General features: G+C 40.5%; 6 protein-coding genes across 6 annotated transcripts; 4 read left to right on the top strand and 2 right to left on the bottom strand.

Annotated features, from left to right (window-relative positions):
- Positions 1–458: 458 nt before the first annotated feature.
- On the bottom strand, positions 459–1,715 carry BCR41DRAFT_367180 (hypothetical protein; the record flags this gene model as incomplete). The annotated part of the gene is made up of 2 exons (XM_022026281.1): positions 459–1,588; positions 1,700–1,715. The coding sequence occupies 2 exons, from the start codon at positions 1,713–1,715 to the stop codon at positions 459–461; spliced, it is 1,146 nt and encodes a 381-aa protein (XP_021886241.1).
- A 2,119-nt stretch (positions 1,716–3,834) lies between these two features.
- On the bottom strand, positions 3,835–5,109 carry BCR41DRAFT_345509 (Sel1 domain protein repeat-containing protein). The gene is made up of 2 exons (XM_022022730.1): positions 5,028–5,109; positions 3,835–4,915 (listed from the first exon to the last, which is right to left on the bottom strand). The coding sequence occupies exon 2, from the start codon at positions 4,879–4,881 to the stop codon at positions 3,877–3,879; it is 1,005 nt and encodes a 334-aa protein (XP_021886240.1). The 5' UTR covers positions 4,882–4,915; positions 5,028–5,109; the 3' UTR covers positions 3,835–3,876.
- Positions 5,110–6,900: 1,791 nt separating this feature from the next.
- Positions 6,901–10,522, top strand: BCR41DRAFT_418606 (isoleucyl-tRNA synthetase). The gene is made up of 5 exons (XM_022029647.1): positions 6,901–7,224; positions 7,327–7,721; positions 7,867–9,426; positions 9,567–9,697; positions 9,806–10,522. The coding sequence occupies exons 1-5, from the start codon at positions 6,908–6,910 to the stop codon at positions 10,460–10,462; spliced, it is 3,060 nt and encodes a 1,019-aa protein (XP_021886239.1). The 5' UTR covers positions 6,901–6,907; the 3' UTR covers positions 10,463–10,522.
- Positions 10,523–12,336: 1,814 nt separating this feature from the next.
- On the top strand, positions 12,337–14,015 carry BCR41DRAFT_383338 (hypothetical protein). Its single transcript, XM_022027449.1, has 2 exons — positions 12,337–12,989; positions 13,159–14,015. The coding sequence occupies exons 1-2, from the start codon at positions 12,592–12,594 to the stop codon at positions 13,955–13,957; spliced, it is 1,197 nt and encodes a 398-aa protein (XP_021886238.1). The 5' UTR covers positions 12,337–12,591; the 3' UTR covers positions 13,958–14,015.
- A 1,172-nt stretch (positions 14,016–15,187) lies between these two features.
- BCR41DRAFT_383337 (hypothetical protein) lies at positions 15,188–17,022 on the top strand (the record flags this gene model as incomplete). The annotated part of the gene is made up of 2 exons (XM_022027448.1): positions 15,188–15,508; positions 15,672–17,022. The coding sequence occupies exons 1-2, from the start codon at positions 15,288–15,290 to the stop codon at positions 17,020–17,022; spliced, it is 1,572 nt and encodes a 523-aa protein (XP_021886237.1). The 5' UTR covers positions 15,188–15,287.
- Positions 17,023–18,630: 1,608 nt separating this feature from the next.
- BCR41DRAFT_367175 (hypothetical protein) lies at positions 18,631–18,999 on the top strand (the record flags this gene model as incomplete). The annotated part of the gene is made up of 1 exon (XM_022026280.1): positions 18,631–18,999. One exon carries the CDS (start codon positions 18,631–18,633, stop codon positions 18,997–18,999), a length of 369 nt encoding a protein of 122 aa, XP_021886236.1.
- Positions 19,000–19,616: the final 617 nt, after the last annotated feature.

Genomic DNA, 19,616 nt, shown 5'->3' with positions numbered 1-19,616 from the left:
GAGTCTGCCACTTTTTCGACAAGAGGTACAAGAAGTGAGATCGGACTCTTAGAACACATCTCTCGAGGGGGAGTAATTAGGAAAATTTTGTAAGCGTTTTGCTTGAAAACGCCTATAAAAACCGATTCGACTAATGTCTTTTTTTTTTTTTTTTTTTTTTTCCTTATCGTACAAATAAAAAACTAACAAAACACATACATCAATCCAATCCTATGCCCGTTAATCCAGATAGGGTAGGAAGAGAGAGATAGCAGAGAGGATAAAGAAGAAAAAGAGATGCTATTTGCCTGGCTTAATGGTTTTATACTTGCAATGTTCATTATTTTGATCATCAAGGCAAGTGAACGATATTGAATATCAAAATAAATATCATAAAAAGTAGTGTTTTAGATTAAAAAAAGAGTTAAAGGCCATGGGCACTTGAGCTGCTCCAACTTTAGCTTGGCGTCGGCATCATCTCATTGCTTTGCTTTTTCATGCTCTTCGGGGATACCCTGCCCATATTGGTACATAGAGCCAACTGCTAGCTGAGCATCAGAATACCCTTGGTTAGCCGCTTTAAGGTACCAATCAAAAGCTTTCGAATAGTTCTGCGAAACTCCTTTGCCATGATAGTACATGCTGCCTAGATTAGTCTGAGCAACGGCATTCCCTTGGTTGGCTGCCTTGAGATACCACTCAATAGCTCTTGAATAGTCCCGTGAAGTCCCTTTACCATGTTCGTGCATATAGCCTAAGTTAGTCTGAGCACCAGCATTTCCTTGGTTGGCTGCCTTGAGAAACCACTCGATGGCTTTCAAGTAATCTCTTGAAACCCCTTTGCCCTCAAGATACATGAAACCTAAGTTGCTCTGAGCGGTAGTATCTCCTTTGTTGGCTGCCTTAAGGTACCATTCGATAGCTTTCAAATAATTTTGTGAGGTCCCTTTACCATGAGAGTACATGTAGCCTATGTTATTCTGAGCGAAGGTGTTTCCCTGGGCGGCTGCTTTGAGATACCATTCGTGGGCATCCTGGTAGCGCTCTATCGTCTTTTCTTCATCAGGAGGGCTTCCAATTGTCATAAATTGACTTTTTACTACGAGCTCCCAGCAGCCTCTATAAGAGGTTCTCCATACAAATCCTTTCTTATGATAGTACATGTAGCCTAGAATGCTCTGAGCATCAGCGTTTCCTTGGTCGGCTGCCTTGGTAAACCAGAATATAGCATCCGGATAGCTCTGCCGTGCTCCTACGCCATGGTAATACATACAGCCCATATTGCGTTGAGCTGCAGCATTTCCTTGCTCGGCTGCCTTGCGGTACCAGTCGAAGGCCTTCGAATAGTCGGGTGAGCATCTTTTGGCCTCAGGGTTAACGTGACCCTGGTTGCCCTGAGCAGTGGTGCCTCCTGGCCGAGGTTGTCCACCAAGCGACATCTCCATCAGCTCTGCAAGCACCTCAGCAGTTGGTCTTGTCGAAATTGCAGATTCATAGCTTGGAACAATCTCATAATGAAGTTCAGCTACTGTTGAAGAAGCTACTCCACCTTGGTTTCCAGATAGAGAATCTGTCTCTGTCTTGAGGCTTTTGTGATCATTGTTATTGTCTATTTGGGCAGAACTAAGGGCGTTAATTCATGCAAATTCGCTGTAACCAAGGTATTCCTTTCTTCTTCCTTGGATCTTACGAAGCAAAGCGCCTGAAGCTTTTTCCTTACCAGGTTCCTTGGGCATGGTTTGCGGTATTGTATGGAATATGTCGACAGCAGAAGAAAGAAGAGGGAGAGCTGTGGTCTTAGCAAAGCTCATTTATTGGAAAGTATGGTCGAGTCCTTCGGACTTCATTTCGTCTCTCTCCCCTTTTCCCTCGTATGCGCTATTCCGAGACAAATCAAGAAAACTAAGCAAACAAAGCAAGCACAAAGCAAGCAAGCACAAAGAAAGCAAGCACAAAGCAAGCAAGCAAGCAACCGCAGCTAATGGACGAATAAACAACTGTGGTGAAAAAAGGGTCTTGGCGAGCTTGGAGAACATGAATCGACGTTTTTTAGACATGAAGGGATAAGAGGAGAAACAAATAAGGTCTCACCGCTTCAGGTCATCCACAAGTTTATACCAGAGATGCGATATCTTCGAAGGTATAATCTTGATAGTTACCGCTAAAAGTTACCATGCCGTGCAGTTTTAGCTCACCACCAGCCATTATAATACAGCGAGCAATGCTAAGGAAGCGGATGTAGGGGAGACCACTCAACGAAGCCATGGCCGAAATGACAGGAAGCTTTGACAGAGGGCCATGGAAAGTCTGTCATCATGACCAAATGGTTTCAAACTCTTATCATGGTGCGCTGGATCTATAAGTAAGTAATACTGGCTTGCAAGGTTATACTTGGAATCATGGTCATAGTAGAGCTTATAAAAAATGACTTGGAATGTACAGAAGCAACCACTAGGGCCCGCAGGTACTGTTGAACTAAAGGCCCGAGTTCTGTTTTCTGGAGGCGAAGGCGTCATAGTAAAACAGATTGGCGTGCCTATGCGATCCAATAGGGAAGAAGGAGCTGAAAGGCAGCTATAGGCTTTGGGGTGTCGGGCATCATCTGAATAGGAAGCCATTCCTTTACCTGGAATGACCAAGGCTATAAGTCGAACGGGTGATTCCTACTGATTATGATCCTTGGGCAACCATGTGCCATCATCACCATCGCAAGGTTCAGAAAGTATGGCTTAAATTAGGTAAACGAATAATATATCGTTAAAGGGGTTTTTATTGAAGAAGTGGCCGACTCCAGCACTCCATATTGGCATTTTATCCACGGCTAGGTCCTGTATCTAGGGAATGAGGTTCTGCAGATGCAAAAAAAAGACCAAATGGAAAGTGGAGCCACGAAATACAAGCACGAAGGTTTTAATACACTTATTAGCCTATACAGCCATCCGATGCACCGTACACAGCACATGTAGTCCTAAAAACGATGGAGGTATGCGGTCTTGGCATCCTCTCAACTAAAAACTGGCCTTAGAGGAGCTTGAGGGCACCTGAGGCATGCAATTATGAGTACATTATCGCAACAGTAAAACGATAAGTTAACATTCACCGAACCGAAAGAACAAAATATTCACGGAGTTAATGTCCTGTGTTTGAAAGGACCATTAAAGCCATAGATAAAAAAAGCGTTGAGCCGTAATTCTGGTGTTGACACACGACGGGAGGTTCACTTTTTTTTTTTTTTTTTTTTTCTACAGCAACCGGCAACTTCGTTATATTTTATCCTCTTCTTAATTGCTCGCCCAAGCCCTTGCAGTCAAACGATCATGCGACATTCATTGACGGCAATATGTATTAAGCATACAGCGCCGGCTTCTACACTAAGGAGGGAGCTGGTTCACTAAAATACCGCTTTTATTTTTTACCTTGAAGAGAATGAAGAAAGGGAATCTCTAGCCTAAAACAGTTACCAACAGTTCTTCCAGATGACTCCTTATTTGTAATCTAGCGCTCAATTCGTTGAAATGTAACTAATACTCAAGAAGCAATGCCGTTGTCACAGTCTACGCACAATTATTTACTTTTATTATTATTATTATTATTTTATCACCCTAACAATGAATGTTTGTAGATCATATACGTATATATCCAAATCGTGCAGAAATGACAGGATGGCAGGGAAAAAATAACCTGACCTGGATGGATTTTTATGATCATTATTGATCATCAAGACAAGTGAACGATATTGAATATCAATAATCGTCATTATCATTTAATATATATATATACATATATATAAAAGTGTCGTACTGAGCAGCATTTTAGATTAAAAAAAAAAAAAAAAAAAAAAAAACAGAAAAGAACACTGAGCACTCGGATAGGCTCATCTTTTGCATGGCATAGGCATTATTGGTTTGCTTTATCATGATCTTTAGGGATACCCTTCCCATCTCGATACATAGAACCAAGGGCAAGCTGAGCATCAGCATTTCCTTGATTTGCTGCCTTGAGATACCAAGCAAAAGCTTTCGAATAATCCTTTGGACCTCCTTTGCCCTGATAGTATAAATTGCCCAGGTTAGTCTGAGCGATGGCATTTCCTTGGTCGGCTGCCTTTCGATACCACTCGATTGCTTTTAAATAGTCCTGTGGAGTTCCTTTACCATGTTCGTACATGTATCCTAGATTGATCTGGGCAGCGACATTTCCTTGTTCGGCTGCCTTGGGGAGCCACTTGAGGGCTCCCGAGAAATCCTTTATAACCCCTTTGCCCTCAAGGTACAAGTAACCCAAGTTGCTCTGACCAGTGACATCCCCTTGGTCGGCTGCTTTTCTATACCACTCGGCAGCTTTATAATAGTCCTGTACAGTCCCTTGGCCATGAGAGTACATGTAGCCTAGATTATTTTGAGCGGTAGGATTCCCTTGTTTAGCTGCCTCGGAATACCAATAAAAGGCTTGTCGACTGTTCGCACCAGTTCCTATGCCATGGTAGTACATGTAGCCTAGCATACTCTGAGCGCCAACATTATTATTTCCGGCCGCCTTCTGGTACCAGACGAAGGCTTTATCATAGCTCTGTGTAGTTCCTATACCATCATAGTACATGTAACCTATATTATTCTGAGCAATGGCGTTTCCTTGGTTGGCTGCCTTGAGATACCAGTCAAACGCCTTCGAATAATCTGGTGAACATCCTTCGTCCTTGGGATTCATGTAGGCTAAACCGCTCCCAGCAGTGTTATCTCCTGTCTGAGCCTCTCCACCAAGCGACATCTCCATTAGCTCTGCAAGCTGGTCAGCAGTTGGTCTTGTCGAAATCGCAGTTTCGTAACTTGGAATAACCTCAGAATGATGCTCAGCTTCTGTTGAAGAAGCTGCACGATCTTGGTTTCCGAATAGAGCATCCATCTCTGTTTGGGGCTTTTGCGGTGATTGTTGTTACCTATTTTGACAGGGAATAAGGATGGTTATTTCATTCAAATCTGCTACAGTTGATTTCTTTCTTTCTTCTCCCTTGCATCATACGAGGTGAAATTCCAGAAGGTTTTCTCTACCAGACCCTTTGGGAATGAATCGTGAGATTGTATGAGGAGGTGACAAGGTGATGGGAGGATTGAAGGTTGTGGCAAAGCATTTATTAGAAAAAACAGTGGCGTACTCATTCTTCCCCTTCGCTCCACTTTCTTCTCTCCCCTGTATCTCGTATATAACCAAGCAAAAATCAAAAAGCAAAATACTAGGCTCGTAACCAGCCTGAGGCAAAGCCGCCGACGTTGTGACGACGAATATTTTTTTCTCAGGCTGGTTACGAGCCTAGCAAAATACAAGAAAAAGTAAGCACAGCTAACGGACGAATAAACAGCTGTAGTGCGAAGAGGCCTGAGCTTGCTTGAGGCCGTTTTTTTTAATGAAGATGCAAAAAAAAAAAAAAAAAAATAGAGTTTCAGATTATTCACAACTAATGCTTGGCATAAAACACACGAAAGAGTCATTTCCACATCTCTTCCCGTTTGATGAGGCAGGTTAGACAGGCCTTTGTAAGAGAGTGTGTGCGGAAAGTATGACTGAAGGGAGAAATAGGCAAGAGAGGATCCATTTCGCAAAAAAGCATGGAGGCTTTAGGCCAAGAGTATGTCTTTCAAAAATAAAAAAAAATAGAAAAAAGATTTGTATTATAGAGGAAGCGATTTGGGATGTAGAAGTGTTTTTATGAATTGACCTTCACAAAAAATGTATTTAAAACGCTCATGTATTGACGCACATTATAAAAGAAAAACGTCTTTCGTTCTTCATTCAGCAGTTAACATCATGAACAAAAAGAATGCTTACAAAAGACGCCAGTCATTCTCGGGTGAGGTAAAGCACGAATTAAAAAAAAATGAAGACTGCTCTTCCTTTGCTCTCTCTTTCAAGAGGGATAATGCATACGAATGCTTGACCAGGACGGAAGATATATTAGCATAAACTTTTTTGTGTCATGTGTGCCTTAATTTTCACACCTTTTGTGAAGATCAAATTCATTCATTTTTATGAACACTTTTCATTATGAATTTGTTCATAAAAATCATGTTGGACTGTAATTGATTGAAAGATCACTCGGGACTTTGTACTGAAACGGTATTTGGTTTGGCTTTTGGTCAATTATGAAGAAAACTCATAATTGGGTAAGGGTTAAATCAAAAAGGAAATTGGTGTAGGACCATTGGTTTTTTTTACGACCAATAAAGCTTACGGGATTCCAACACAACGATATACTGTATATATATTTATATATTGTGGATGGAAGGTTACACTAGCTCACAAGGTTATGCGTGGTATGCTTGGATGCAGGGATCATGATGAGGCTAACACAGAATGGTTTAGACTGGCAGAGAAGATTTAAATCTTAAGACAAGATCTGTCTCTTAGATCAAGAAGCAGCAGGAGAAAGGGAGTGGATTTTAGATACAGGAAGACAAGTTTCTCCTGAAGAGTAACCAGACATTGCTCCAGTAGCACCTTCATGGTAGCCAATCTCCCCCAGTTGGGGGAGGGGGAGTAAAAAATAAAAATAAAAAATAAAGTACGTGTACCCCATATGCTAAAGGATCAATGCACAGTCATCACAAAAATTAAATCATATTGACGACATTACAAAAAAAGAGTTGTGAGCCAAATAAATGAACTTGAGCGCAAACTTTGCATTTCTGTTTTCAACCCACTGAAACACAGACCGACATACCAACAAGCCAACAAGCCAACATACCAACATTATCAACATACACATACACACACACACTCTCACTCTTATATATAAAGAAGAAAAAAAAAAAAGGCGATCTCTACGATTGCTATCGTATAAAAAGATTGTTATTCAAAAGACATTTCTTTTTCTCTTTTTTTTTTTTTTTTTTTTTTTTTTTTCTTCTTATCTTTTTTCTTTTAATATTTCACAATGTCTATCCCCAAGAAGAACAAGATCATCAAGAAGGAAAAAAAATCTGATCAGAGATATGTCTCCACATTATTGTTGCCCGTAACAAACTTCCCTCTTCGGGCTGATCCTGCTCTTCGTGAGCATTTGTTCCGCCAACGATGCACAACCGATCTCTATTCTTGGCAACGTGAACATAATAACTCGAGTGGAGACTTGTTCGTCCTCCATGATGGTCCCCCTTATGCTAATGGTCGTCCTCACCTTGGCCATGCTCTCAACAAAATGATTAAAGATTTTATTAATCGTCAGCGAGTCATGAAGGGGATTAAAGTCGAGTAAGTGTTTTTTTTTTTTTTTTTTTTTTTTTTAAAAAAAAAAAATTATGGACATGACTAACAGTTGTCTTTTTTATTTTATTTTATTTATTCCTTTCCTAGCTTCCGCCCTGGTTGGGATTGTCATGGATTACCTATTGAATTAAAGGCTTTGGCAGGACTCAAAGTCAAAAACCTATCCAACCTGAGTCCTAATCAGATTCGTAAGGCGGCTCAAGCAACAGCTCAATATGCAGTGAATGAACAACAAACTGAGTTCGCAACCTATGCAGTAATAGGCGATTGGGAGAATGGTTACAAGACTATGGACAAGGATTATGAGGCTCGTCAACTCACTGTTTTCTTGGAGATGATGAAGAAGGGTCTTATTTATCGTGCTTACAAACCTGTCTATTGGGCACCTTCTACCAAAACTGCGCTCGCTGAATTGGAACTCATTATTAAGGAGAATCATCAAAGTCAATCTGTTTGGGTTGCTTTCCATATCGTTCAGCCTTGTAAGAAAAGAAGATTCTTTTTTTCTTTTTCTTTTTTTATATATATATGACGAATATCTTTGACAAATTCATGCAATGATTTTTCTTTTTTTTTTTTCCTCAAAAAATTATGTGCTCATTCCTTGACTTTGGGACTCCTTTATAGCTCCAGCACTCGCAGTTACATTACCATTATCAACGTCATTACAGGCTGTAGTATGGACAATAGCCCCCTGGACATTGGTGGCCAACAGATGTATTGCTGTTCATCCCAAAGCAAAGTACACAGTGTTCAGGAACAACAAATCATCCAATGCTAATGATAATCTCGTCTACCTGGCCGCCACTGATCGCATGGAGGAAATGGAGAAATGTTTTGCTTCCAAGGACGGCGATGTTAATAATAATAACAACAGCAATAGTAATAATCTGGAGTGTCTCGGTCAAGTCAATGGCGAGGAACTCGTTGGGACTCGATATCATCACCCTCTGACAAATGAAACATTATCTTTTATTGCTGCAAACTATGTTGCATCTGACACTGGATCCGGTCTAGTCCATGTTGCACCGGGTCATAGCATGGATGATTATAGAGCCTGCTTTCCTTTAGGGATCGAACCTTTTTCTCCTGTTAACAACGTAGGGAAATTTACTGCAGAGGCGGGTCCAGAACTGGAGGGGCTTGATGTTCAGACGGAGGGGACTACTAAAGTTTTGAAGCTCCTAATGGCTAAAGGCAGATTAATCTATGAGCAAGCTTACGTACACAAATATCCGTATGATTGGCGCACCAATAAGCCAGTTATCCTTCGTGCTGCCTCTCAGTGGTTTGTTAATGTTAGTTCATTCAAGGAGGATGCACTGAGGGCGATCAAGAGCGTTCATATTATACCAGAGAGAGCAAGGCGTCGCCTCGAGGGCTTTGTGCGCTCCCGCTCGGATTGGTGCATCTCTCGTCAGCGTTCTTGGGGTGTTCCTATTCCAGTGTTTTATGAGGACGAGACAGATGTGCCTTTGTTGACGAGGGTATCAGTACAGCATGTGATCGATATTGTCAAGGAACATGGGACAGATGCTTGGTGGAATATGACCACTGAAGAGTTGCTTGCACCCGAGTACAGGAACAATGGAAAGAAGTATTGTCGAGGGAATGATACCATGGATGTCTGGTTCGACAGTGGTACGAGCTGGACCATGATTGAGGAAATGGCGTCACGTCAACATCTTCCTTTTGTGGCGGATGTGTACTGTGAAGGCACTGATCAGCACCATGGATGGTTCCAATCATCTCTTTTGACCTCAGTGGCATTGACAGGCAAGGCCCCTTATGGAACTCTGATCACACACGGATTTTTGCTGGATGAGAATGGTGTAAAGCAAGGAAAGTCTCTTGGAAATACAGTGGATCCAGCCATGATTATTAAGGGTGGCAAGGATCTGGAGAAGGATCCAGCCTATGGAACAGATCTACTGCGCTTGTGGGCAGCCTCATCTGAATATACAAGGGATATCGCCATAGGAAAATCCATTTTGAACCAAGTTGCTGGAGCTGTGCGCAAGTTCCGGTCCACAGCTCGGTTTATGCTTGGGAACCTTAATGGTTTCAACGAATCGGAGGCTGTAGGCTATGAGGATCTGAGTCGTCTTGACAAGTTCATGCTTTCGGAGGTCTATCATTTCTGTAAGAACGTTAATGCTGGTTATGATGAGTACATGTTCAACAAAGGTAAGAGAAGCAGAGAGAGAGAGAGAGAGAGAGTTTTTATTTATTTTATTTTATTTTTTTTTATAAAAATAAAATTACAATGTATTGAGTAGTTCGCAGGGCCTGACATGTAGTTTTTATTTTGTTAATTGACCTTGTAGTGTATGGTCAGCTGCAATACTTTAGTAGCACAATCCTTTCATCTTTTTATTTGGACATCGTCAAAGATACTTTGTACTCAGAGGCGGAAAACAGTTTGAAGCGCCGTGCAGTTCAGACAGTGCTCTTCCATGTAAGTTCTTAGCCTACTGCCGTTTTCAAATAGTTTTTGTTTCTTGTGGCTGTAATGAACTGAAATACTCAATCAGTTTTTTTTTTTTTTTTTTTTTTTAAAAAAAAGACCTTGACTGCTTTCATAAAAAGCATTGCTCCACTAGCACCCTATTTTGCTGAAGAAGTCTATGAGCATTATCGTGGTTGTTTTACCAATCCTCAACCTAGTGTGTTCCGTGTTGGCTGGTTAGAAGCTCCAGAATCATGGAGCAATACTACACTTCGTGAAGAGTTCCGGGTGGTGAAACAGCTTCGTGTTGAGGTCAATCGGTTGCTTGAGCGGGCTCGAGTTGCTAGAATGATCGGGCCTTCATTGGAGGCCATCGTTGAGATTTGGTTGCCTGCTGCAGAGGATACTAAGGCGGAGCAGCAAGAGCAACAGCAAGAACAATCGCAGCAACAGCAAGAAGATGTACTAGGTCATATAGTCAAAACATATGCAGCCGATTTGGCAAGGATCTTCATCACATCGGGTGTTACCATTTTTAGTGGTAATGAAAGTGCATGTGATGAGACAACTACGACTCCCGTTTTTGCGACAGCAACAACTCATGTCGACGAAAAATCCTTTGCTAGAAACGTAGTTCTAGCCAACACTGGATCATGTCGTCTTGTAGTGCGCAAGGCCGTACTGCACAAGTGTCCACGCTGCTGGACCTATACATCTACAACAGAGGATACGCTTTGTGCTCGTTGTATCCGTGTTGTATCTTTAGAGAAATAGATTTATTAAAGATTTAAAAAAAGGGTTTTTTACATCTCCCTGGAATGCTTTTTCCCTTTTTCTTTTTTATGCACAATGCACAATGCAAAAATGCATAATTCTGAAAATAAAAAAGGCATTTGTCATAGTCAAGGTGCTAATTTTGAATAACAGAAAGGAAGCAACATTGGGTGAAGTGCTAATAATGTATGTGTTTACAGTTTCAAGGCTTGATCGACACATGTCAATAACGTTAATGGATCCATAGAAGTAGGCTATGACTAATGCAGGAGTGTTAAGGAAAAAAAAAAAAAAAAAAAAAAAAAAAAAAAAAAAACAAACGATGACTCGCGAAGGCATGTTATTTTTGATTTTGGGTAAGGACGCTAAAGACTTCTAGGCCACAGACTATAGATCATGAACTATGGGCGATGGACTATAGACTTGTAGACTCTGGATTCTATTTTTGTGGCAATGGAAGAAATCGGATGGAACGGTTTTATTTTATTTCTCCACCAAAGCACCAAAAATGCCTATTCCTTGTTACTCCGCAACCATGGGCCGTATTTGGTAGGGTAGGAGACACGTGGAATCGAACAATGAGAGCAAATAGATAACAAACATCAGGACCACTTCATTTCAGTAGGGAAAAAATAAAAAAAAAAAAAAGCTCGTCAACGCTTGACCTTGCATCAAAAAAAAAAAAAAAAAAAAAAGAAAAAAAAAGGAGGCATTGAAGACAAAGACAAAGAGAGAGTGAATTGATAGGAAAAATAAGCATGCAAATTGCTTCCTTTCTCAGCTTATTTCTTCTCCTTCTAAATAATAATAATAATAACAATGATGATGATGATGATAATGATAGTATATTTTTATGGAACAAAATGGGTTGATTGTCCTTGATCTTATTTGTCTCTTTTTGGACCACATGAAAGACAAAATAGTCGTGTTCAAAACCACTCTTTCCCGCCACAATTGATATATTTTTTTTCGAATAATAATAAAAAAAAGCTCATTGGTTCGGTCCCTTTTGCATGAAAAAAAGGGACTAGGTCGTTGCTCGGACTATTCCTTCCCCACTATCATGTATATCCCCTCTCTCACTAACTAACTAATCCCCTTCCATGTCTATTTTTTGTTTGCGCACCCCTCTTGTGGGCTAGACTCTCAAGAAGATTGATTGTAAACATGAGACCATGTTCTTCATATGCATACGCACATTGTCAAAAGTACAAAAGTATCAATTCAATGAAAGTAAAATGCTCTTGCTGATTTAATGATTCGCCTGAATAAACAGTTGGATCAAGGCAGTAAACGTGGCAAATGCTTTTTTGTGTTTTGTGGCGCAGACAAGGGAGGGGAAAAAAAAAAGAAGAAAAAAAAAAGAAAAAAAAAAGGAGGCACAGCAATAAACGAGAGGGTTGCCGCAGCATGTGTTGCCGTAGTCGATATGCGATATGAGTTGAAAGTGTGTGTGTGTGTGTGATGGATATTCATGTAAATACATGAGTGGAGTTGTTGGAATGTGAACAATGAAAAAGCATAGGCATGGACAGAGACACAGTGTGGATACACAAATGTACTCTTCATGTAGTCAGGTCAGGTCAGTCCAAAAAGAAAAAAAATAAAATAAAAGGTCAAAAAGGGGAGATTACAAGATCCGAAGCCACATGTTTGCGGTCTTTTTTTCTTTTCCATCAGAGACAACAGACAGAAGAGAGCAGACAATCGGTGCAGAAAAAAATAAAAAGAAAAAAAAAGGAGTGGCGGCAGACGATGGATTCCGATTTGACGTTTATGTCAAAATGTTCGGTTGGTGTGGACAAAAAGTATTAAAAAATTAGTTTACTGATTACACCTTTTTTGTTCATTTGTTCGTTATCTCTCCTCTCTTGCTCTTGCTCTTGCTCTCTTCTCTCTCTCTTTTTTTTTTTTACATATATATATTTCAGTCTTTCTCATTCCTAACCTTTCATTCTCTCCTTTCGATTTACTGACTCACATTCATTCATTCAGTCATTCATTCAGTCATTCAGTCATTCAGTCAGTCATTCATTCATTCACTCACTCACTCATTCATTCTTTCAGTCGTTCAGTCCTTTTCATATTTTTATTCTTACTCTGAAATCCTCCTCTCTTTCTTTTCAAAAATGACTTCGTCTTCAAGTCGACGCCACAGAAGCTCTTCTGTTACGAGCGAACGCTCTCGCAGAGGAAACAAGTATTCCAAAAACACCTCCACTTCAACACCATCAACTGCCTCTTCCTCTCGACTCCCAATCCATCGAGAGGGCACATCCGCAAAGACAACACATATGCACGATGACTCTGACGCCGGTCGTGTCATTCCAACAGTTCAGCCTGCATTCGCCATTGATTACCTTGGCAGTGGCTGGAACAATGAAGATGATATCGCTGCTTCTTGGAAGTTCATGACTAAACAAAAAAACGATCTTATCAATGGCCTGCGACTTGAAAACGCCTCCTGGCGTAACTGGGCTAAACAGCGTCATAATCTCAAAACTGTCAACCCGAGAACACTGAATTGGTAAGCATAGCTTTTTTTTTTTTTTTTTTTTTTTTTTTTTTTTTTCTCCCTTCTCTTTCCTTCCTTCTCCTTCTCCTTCCCTCAAAAGAAATAAGCCATTCAAGTTCCGATTTGTCATGTTTGCTGATCTCCTTTTTCCTCTCCTTTTGTGCTGTGAATCGTTAAATAGGCTCAAGGATTGCGACACCACCTGGCTATATGGCCCACTCTATAAAGCCAACATTGATGAATTCGATCTTGCTCGATTTGGTGCTCAAACGATACCAGGGGGAACAAAAATACCAAAGTCATCTTCTCCTACAAAAAAACTTGGTGGCCTCAAACCAGCACTCAAACACAAGACTGCTTCAGAACTCTTCAAAGCAGACACCTTATTCCATGTTCAGTCGGACCTCAAGTTGGATCGCAAAATTGAGCCCAATTCAAAAGCCCAGGAATCATTGGTGATCAAGCAACATCGTCAACCAAAACTCCGTTTCAATGACTCAGTAGAGCAATGTGTATCAGTCGATACCGAAGCTTTGTCGGATGATGAGATGGCAAATGACACTAGTACTAATGATGAAGAAGAAGATGATACTGGCATCCTCATGAAGATTTCATCGAAACATCCTCAAAGGAGTATATTAAGGATCCATCCAACCAGATTGAAAGCCGAGAATATGCATGGGATGGATATCGAAATCGATCCCATCCTTTTGAACCCACAGTCCATCAGCAACAGTAACAGCAACAGTAACGCTTTCAATGATGCACATTCAACTACTACAACAACAAGTCCATCAACACCTTCACCTTCTTATTCTCCCACTGCTGACTCAAGATTGTGTGATTCAGGCCCACCAGAAATTGATGGAAATCAGGCCGGAAAAGGAGGTTTTGGACAGAAGGCTGTCGATATAGTGAACAATGTCAGAGATATCGTTCATTGGGCCTCATCTTTGGTTTACAACAGCAGTGCATTCTAAAAAGAAGAAAAAAAAAAAAAAGGTTTAAGCTTGCTCTTATTTTTTTTTTTTTCTTTTTGCAGCTGAGTTCAAGTTCTTCTTATCATTCTATTGTACATATAATTTTTCCTTCACTTCCTTCCAGCTCATTCATTTTCATTGCATCCATTTTTTTTTTTTTTTTTTTTTTTTTGTAATATATAAATATTCCAATACTCCATTTTCATGTTCCATAATAAAAAAAAAAAAAAGGTTGAAGTTTATTTGTCTTGCTATTAATTTACTTTTTAACAAGCTTTTCAATATCCGTTTCTGGTTCTCTCTCTATTCTTTTCTTTGAGACACGTTCAGATAAAGCCAAGGCAATCGTTTATAACGTTCAACAAAAATAGTGCCCCAGGAACTTTTTTTTTTTTTTTTTTTTTTTTTTTTGAGGTGTGTTACACGTACCAAAGCACGTGTATAGAAAGTTTTGTCTCAAGGAGGCCGAATTAAGAAGTGTCCGAGCCCGAAATATTCCAGGCCACGCGTATGTAACACTATCATGTATGACAAAAGGGTTTCACCGGATTTTACGACTGGTGTCTCAAGACAGCCCGTCAGCCAACGAGTGGCAAGCGCTCAGGCCAATCGAGTTTCACAGGACGATTCAAAAGCCCTTTGATCTAATTGGTATCTCAAGACTCAACCCCCTCATTGGCGTAAAAAGTCGCAGGACCAACAAGATGGGCCAAGAAAATATTGGACCGGATTACAGGTGTTTAAGACGCTCAAACAACACCACCCTTGAGGTTATAAAACCATTAGATAAAGAACTCCCTGGGTTCTTTTAATTTTTTTTTTTTTTTTTTTTCCCTGAAGTACTTTTGGTTATGTGTGTGACATCGTCGACGTGATGTAAACCAGTTTACTCGCCAAAAATAAAAAAATGGAGCAGGTAAAATATATGAGGGAAAAGAAATTGTTGGCGGCTTGATGAGGCACTTTTTTGTTCCCCAAAAGGTAAAGTTTTTTTTTTTTTTTTTTTTTTTTTTTTTGGTAAACCCAATTCTCTCTTTATTGTTGAAAGCGACGCTTTATGCCTAATGAAAATGTAAATGGTCAAAGGCTGTGTGCCTCTCCTATGCAGATGCATCAGTGGTGGTACAAGCTGAGAGCAGTCAATGTCTTCCCAGCCTCGGTGCTATTTTCAAACCATGGCTTCGCCGAAACTCCTTATTCTCTAAACCTCCCCCTTTAATCTCTTTCCCACCTTGCTCCTGTCCATTGTCCTTATCGATTACTTCTTCCTTAGCCTTCTAACCATCATCCATACAATACTACGCTCACAAGCACTACATCATTAACGACCATGACATCTACTGAGAAAAGAATTCAAGCATTTCGTCTTATCAACTTGAATGGGTCACCAACGCCAGTATCAAATTTACAATATATTGAGGCCCGGCTTGACCGTCAAACCCAACAGTACACCATCCTCTGGAGTGACATTGTCTCTGCTTACAAGGATGCAGTTTATATAAAGAAAGGAAAAATGATTTTATCCTTCCTTCTGGACGATAATTCTGAATGGTAAGAATTATGATTTCGAAAACGAGAATAAAAGTGGTAACAGTTGGTGATACAGAAAATGATAGTTGACCATTTTACTTGTTTCTCATATTGTGACATCAATTATTTTGATGTTAAACAAAACCTGATGTGTGTACACAACCATTTCAATACTCCAATACAGTATAATACCACTTCGGATCCGCGCAGAGCCCGATATTGCATTGGACATAGTCATTTCTCCTCAGTCAGACAGTTCAAGAGAGGCATATCCAGGCTCAACAATATCTCAAGGAGGGGAAATAGAAGGATTGGTAGCATCAGAGTCATATCAACCGGCTATCTCTAGTCTTCCCAAAATAGGGAACACTGGTGACTGTCAAGGCCTCAAGATAGATATGGAGGATATTTTCGAGAGAGATGATGGCGCAGCTTCTTCAACAGTAAGTGATTTTCACTCAGAGGACCTTCCAAGTTACGATTCTGCAATTTCGATAGGATTGGTTGTTGGAGAGAGTGCGGATTTGAAAGCGATATCGCTTGGTGGGGAGACTCTGCCAGACGGTGCTACTGCCCAGGCCCATCTAGATCTAGATTACATGCCCGAAGGAGATTCAAATAATCATCTGGATGCCATTGACAGGTGTCTTAACAGAATCCGTCGAGGAAATGTCATTGCTCAAAGGAAGCTAGGCCACATTTACTATCATGGAAAAGGAGTCTCACAGGACTATTCGAAAGCCTTTGGATGGTATCTCAAGGCAGCCGAGCAAGGAGATGGTGATGCTCAGAGTAGTTTAGGCCACATGTATTATCACGGCAAAGGAGTTTCACAGGACTATTCGAAAGCCATGGACTGGTTCCTCAAGGTGGCCAAGCAAGGGGACGCCACCGCTCAGATCCATTTAGGCTACATGTACGAACATGGTCAAGGAGTTGCACAAAATTATTCGAAAGCTATGGACTGGTTCCTCAAGGCAGCCAACCAAGGAAATGCCATCGCCCAGAGTAATTTAGGCCACATGCACTCCCATGGCAAAGGAGCTCCACAAAACTACTCAATTGCTGTTGACTGGTATCTCAAAGCAGCCAACCAAGGAAATGCCATCGCTCAGAGTAATTTAGGGCACATGTACTCCTATGGCAAAGGGGTTCCACATGACTATTCGAACGCTATGGACTGGTTCCTTAAGGCAGCCAACCAAGGACATGCTACCGCTCAGAGTAACCTAGGGTTTATGTACTCTCATGGCAAAGGAGCTCCACAGGATTATTCGATTGCCGTTGGCTGGTATTACAAAGCAGCCAAGCTAGGGAATGCGACCGCTCAATACAATTTAGGTCACATGTATGAGCATGGCAAAGGAGTGTCACAGAATTATTCGAAGGCTATCAAGTGGTATCTCAAGGTAGCCGACCAGGGATATGCTGATGCTCAGCACCTCATTAAATCAATGTCTCAAGGTGGAAAGGGGGCCCCTAAACGCGATGTTGAAGCAAAGCAATGGTATCAAAAAAACTGGAGACCAAGATAGCATTGGGGATCAGAAAGTGATGGGTTGGCTCAAGTGCTTATGAGTATAAGTTACTTAGCCTAAAAAAGCGTTCCTGAATAGGTCTTGCTAAGGTCTTCACAATAATAGAAAGGATTTTATTTTTTTACAATGTTTACTCTCCATTTTGCCATTGACGCACAAGCAACGGCCATAGCAACTATAAGAGATTATTAGATATAGAAGGCAACATCATCTCATGGATTTTTTTTTGATTATATGTGTGGTGCGATCAATACATTTGCATTCCTATCAGCTATTGTATTCGTTTTTGCTTGACAAAATAAAAAAAAATAAAAAATGCAGACTACAGAGTATTTATCTGAAAAAAACGACTGGTGAGTTTTTTTTTTTTTTTTTTTTTTTTTTTCGGTAAACCTGGCTCTTCCCTAATTGTAGAAACCAATGCTTTTTATTTGATATATATTACTGTCAATGAATAGCATATGGTCGAGGGTCGGGAGCCCCTCTTTGGAGATACATAAAGGTGTTGACAGACCGAGGAGAAATGCGAAGTCAGCGACCGATATGGCAATGACATCAAGTTGACAGGAATCTACTTTAATGATGGGCCAAAGCATTCGAACTGGGTTCAAAGATGTTGATTTTCGATTTGTTTAATTCATTTTCATCGAATTTTTTTTTTTTAATTTCAGTAAATGGCTTCGCCGAAACCCTGTTTCCCTTAAACTCTCTATATTCATCTCTCTTAAGCTTCTTCCTTCTTTAGCCTCTTTCACTCTGCTCTTACCCATTGTCCCTCTCAACCCCATCTTCCTTATGCTCCTAAACATCATACATAGAGTGTCTCTATTACAAGTAATACATCATTAATGGCCATGGCATCAATTGATGAAAAACTTTAAGCATTTCGTCTCATCAACTTGGATGGGTCACCGAATCCAGTATCAGATATCCAATATATTGAGACTCGGTTTGACCGCCAAACACAACAATACACTATTCTCTGGAATGACATTGCATCTGCTTACAAAGATGCAGCTCATATAAAGAAAGGAAAAGTGACTCTATCCTTTCTCATGGACGACAATTTTGAATAGTAAGGATAAAAATGATAAAAATAACGATGTTGATAATGATAGTGGTGAACGGCTACTGTTGCCACTTCTCATATTGTGATATCAACTGTTTTGACTTTGGATGATATTTGATGTGAACACAGCCATTTCAATACTCCAAAATAGTATAAAGCCACTCCGAATCCGTGCAGAGTCTGATATTGTACTGGATATAGTCGTTTCCTCTCAGACAAGCAATCCGGGAGAATCACATCCAGACTCAACAATAATTCAAGGAGGAAGAATGGATGAACCAGCACCCACAGAGGCATCTCAAGCAACTGTCTCTAGTCTTGTCAGAAAAGGTAACAGTGACAACCACCAAGGTCTCAAGACAGATATAGAGGGTTTTTTCGGAAGACATAATGGCGCAACTTCTTCAACAGTAATTGGGCCTCACTTAGAGGATCCTCCAAGCTAAGATTCAGTAACTTTGGCAAAAGCAATTGTTGAAGGGATTGCGGATTCAAAAGTAGAGTCGCCTGGTATACAGACCCTACCGGGGAATGCCATGGATCAGATCAATGCAAGCAATGTGTCCAAAGAGAGTTCAAAGAATCAACCGGATGCCATCAAGAGATGCCTCAGAACGCTCTTCGGAGGAAATGTCGCTGCTCAAAGGAAGCTGAGCTACATTTATTACCAAGGCTTGGGCGTCTCACAGGATTATTCGAAAGCCTTTGGATGGTATCTCAAGGCAGCCAAGCAAGGAGATGATGATGCTCAGAGTAATCTAGGCTATATGTATCTTGAGGGTAAAGGGATTTCACAAGACTATTCGAAAGCCATGGACTGGTGCTTCAAGGCAACTGAGCAAGGAAATGCCGTTGCTCAGAGCAATCTAGGCCACATGTACGCTCAAGGCCAAGGGGTTACATAGGATTATTCGAAAGCTATGGATTGGTTCCAAAAGGCGGCCGACCAAGGAATAGCTGATGCTCAGCGCCTCATGGACTCAATGACCCAAGAGAGGAAGGGAATTCCTTAAGATCATGATGAAGCGAGGTTATATCCAATGGCCGTATACTAAGGTGATGTTAATGCACAGGGAGTAAATGACCGGCTGCAAGTGCTTGGAGCTTTAAGATGTACTCAATCTGAAATATTCCTAAATATGTCACATCATTTTTTATAATGACAGAGAGGTCCTTGATATTCGATATCCGATATCTTTCATTTGTGATTTCGAGCGCGCAATGAGACTATAGATCCTTTCTTCACTTTTGAACTAGTTTTTTTTTTTTTTATTTATTTTTATTTTTTACATATATGTCTAGATAGACAATATATCCACATTATTGCTAGGTGTCCATTCTTTTGACTATGTAAAAAAGCATTAAAATAAAGTAGTTTGAGACGCACAAAAGGCTCTAGAATGGTCCCATAAGTCTGAACAAATCGAATGCAAGCTGGTTGACTATGGACTCAAGGATAATCTACTGAGTACAGAATATACTGTGGTTGTCTCCCTCCATTTGGAACTATGATATGAATGCC

This window comes from Lobosporangium transversale (assembly GCF_002105155.1).
Source record: "Lobosporangium transversale strain NRRL 3116 chromosome Unknown BCR41scaffold_2, whole genome shotgun sequence".
Taxonomy (NCBI): domain Eukaryota; kingdom Fungi; phylum Mortierellomycota; class Mortierellomycetes; order Mortierellales; family Mortierellaceae; genus Lobosporangium; species Lobosporangium transversale.
Note: the sequence above shows the minus strand (reverse complement) of the source record. Positions and strands in the feature narration are given on the sequence as shown.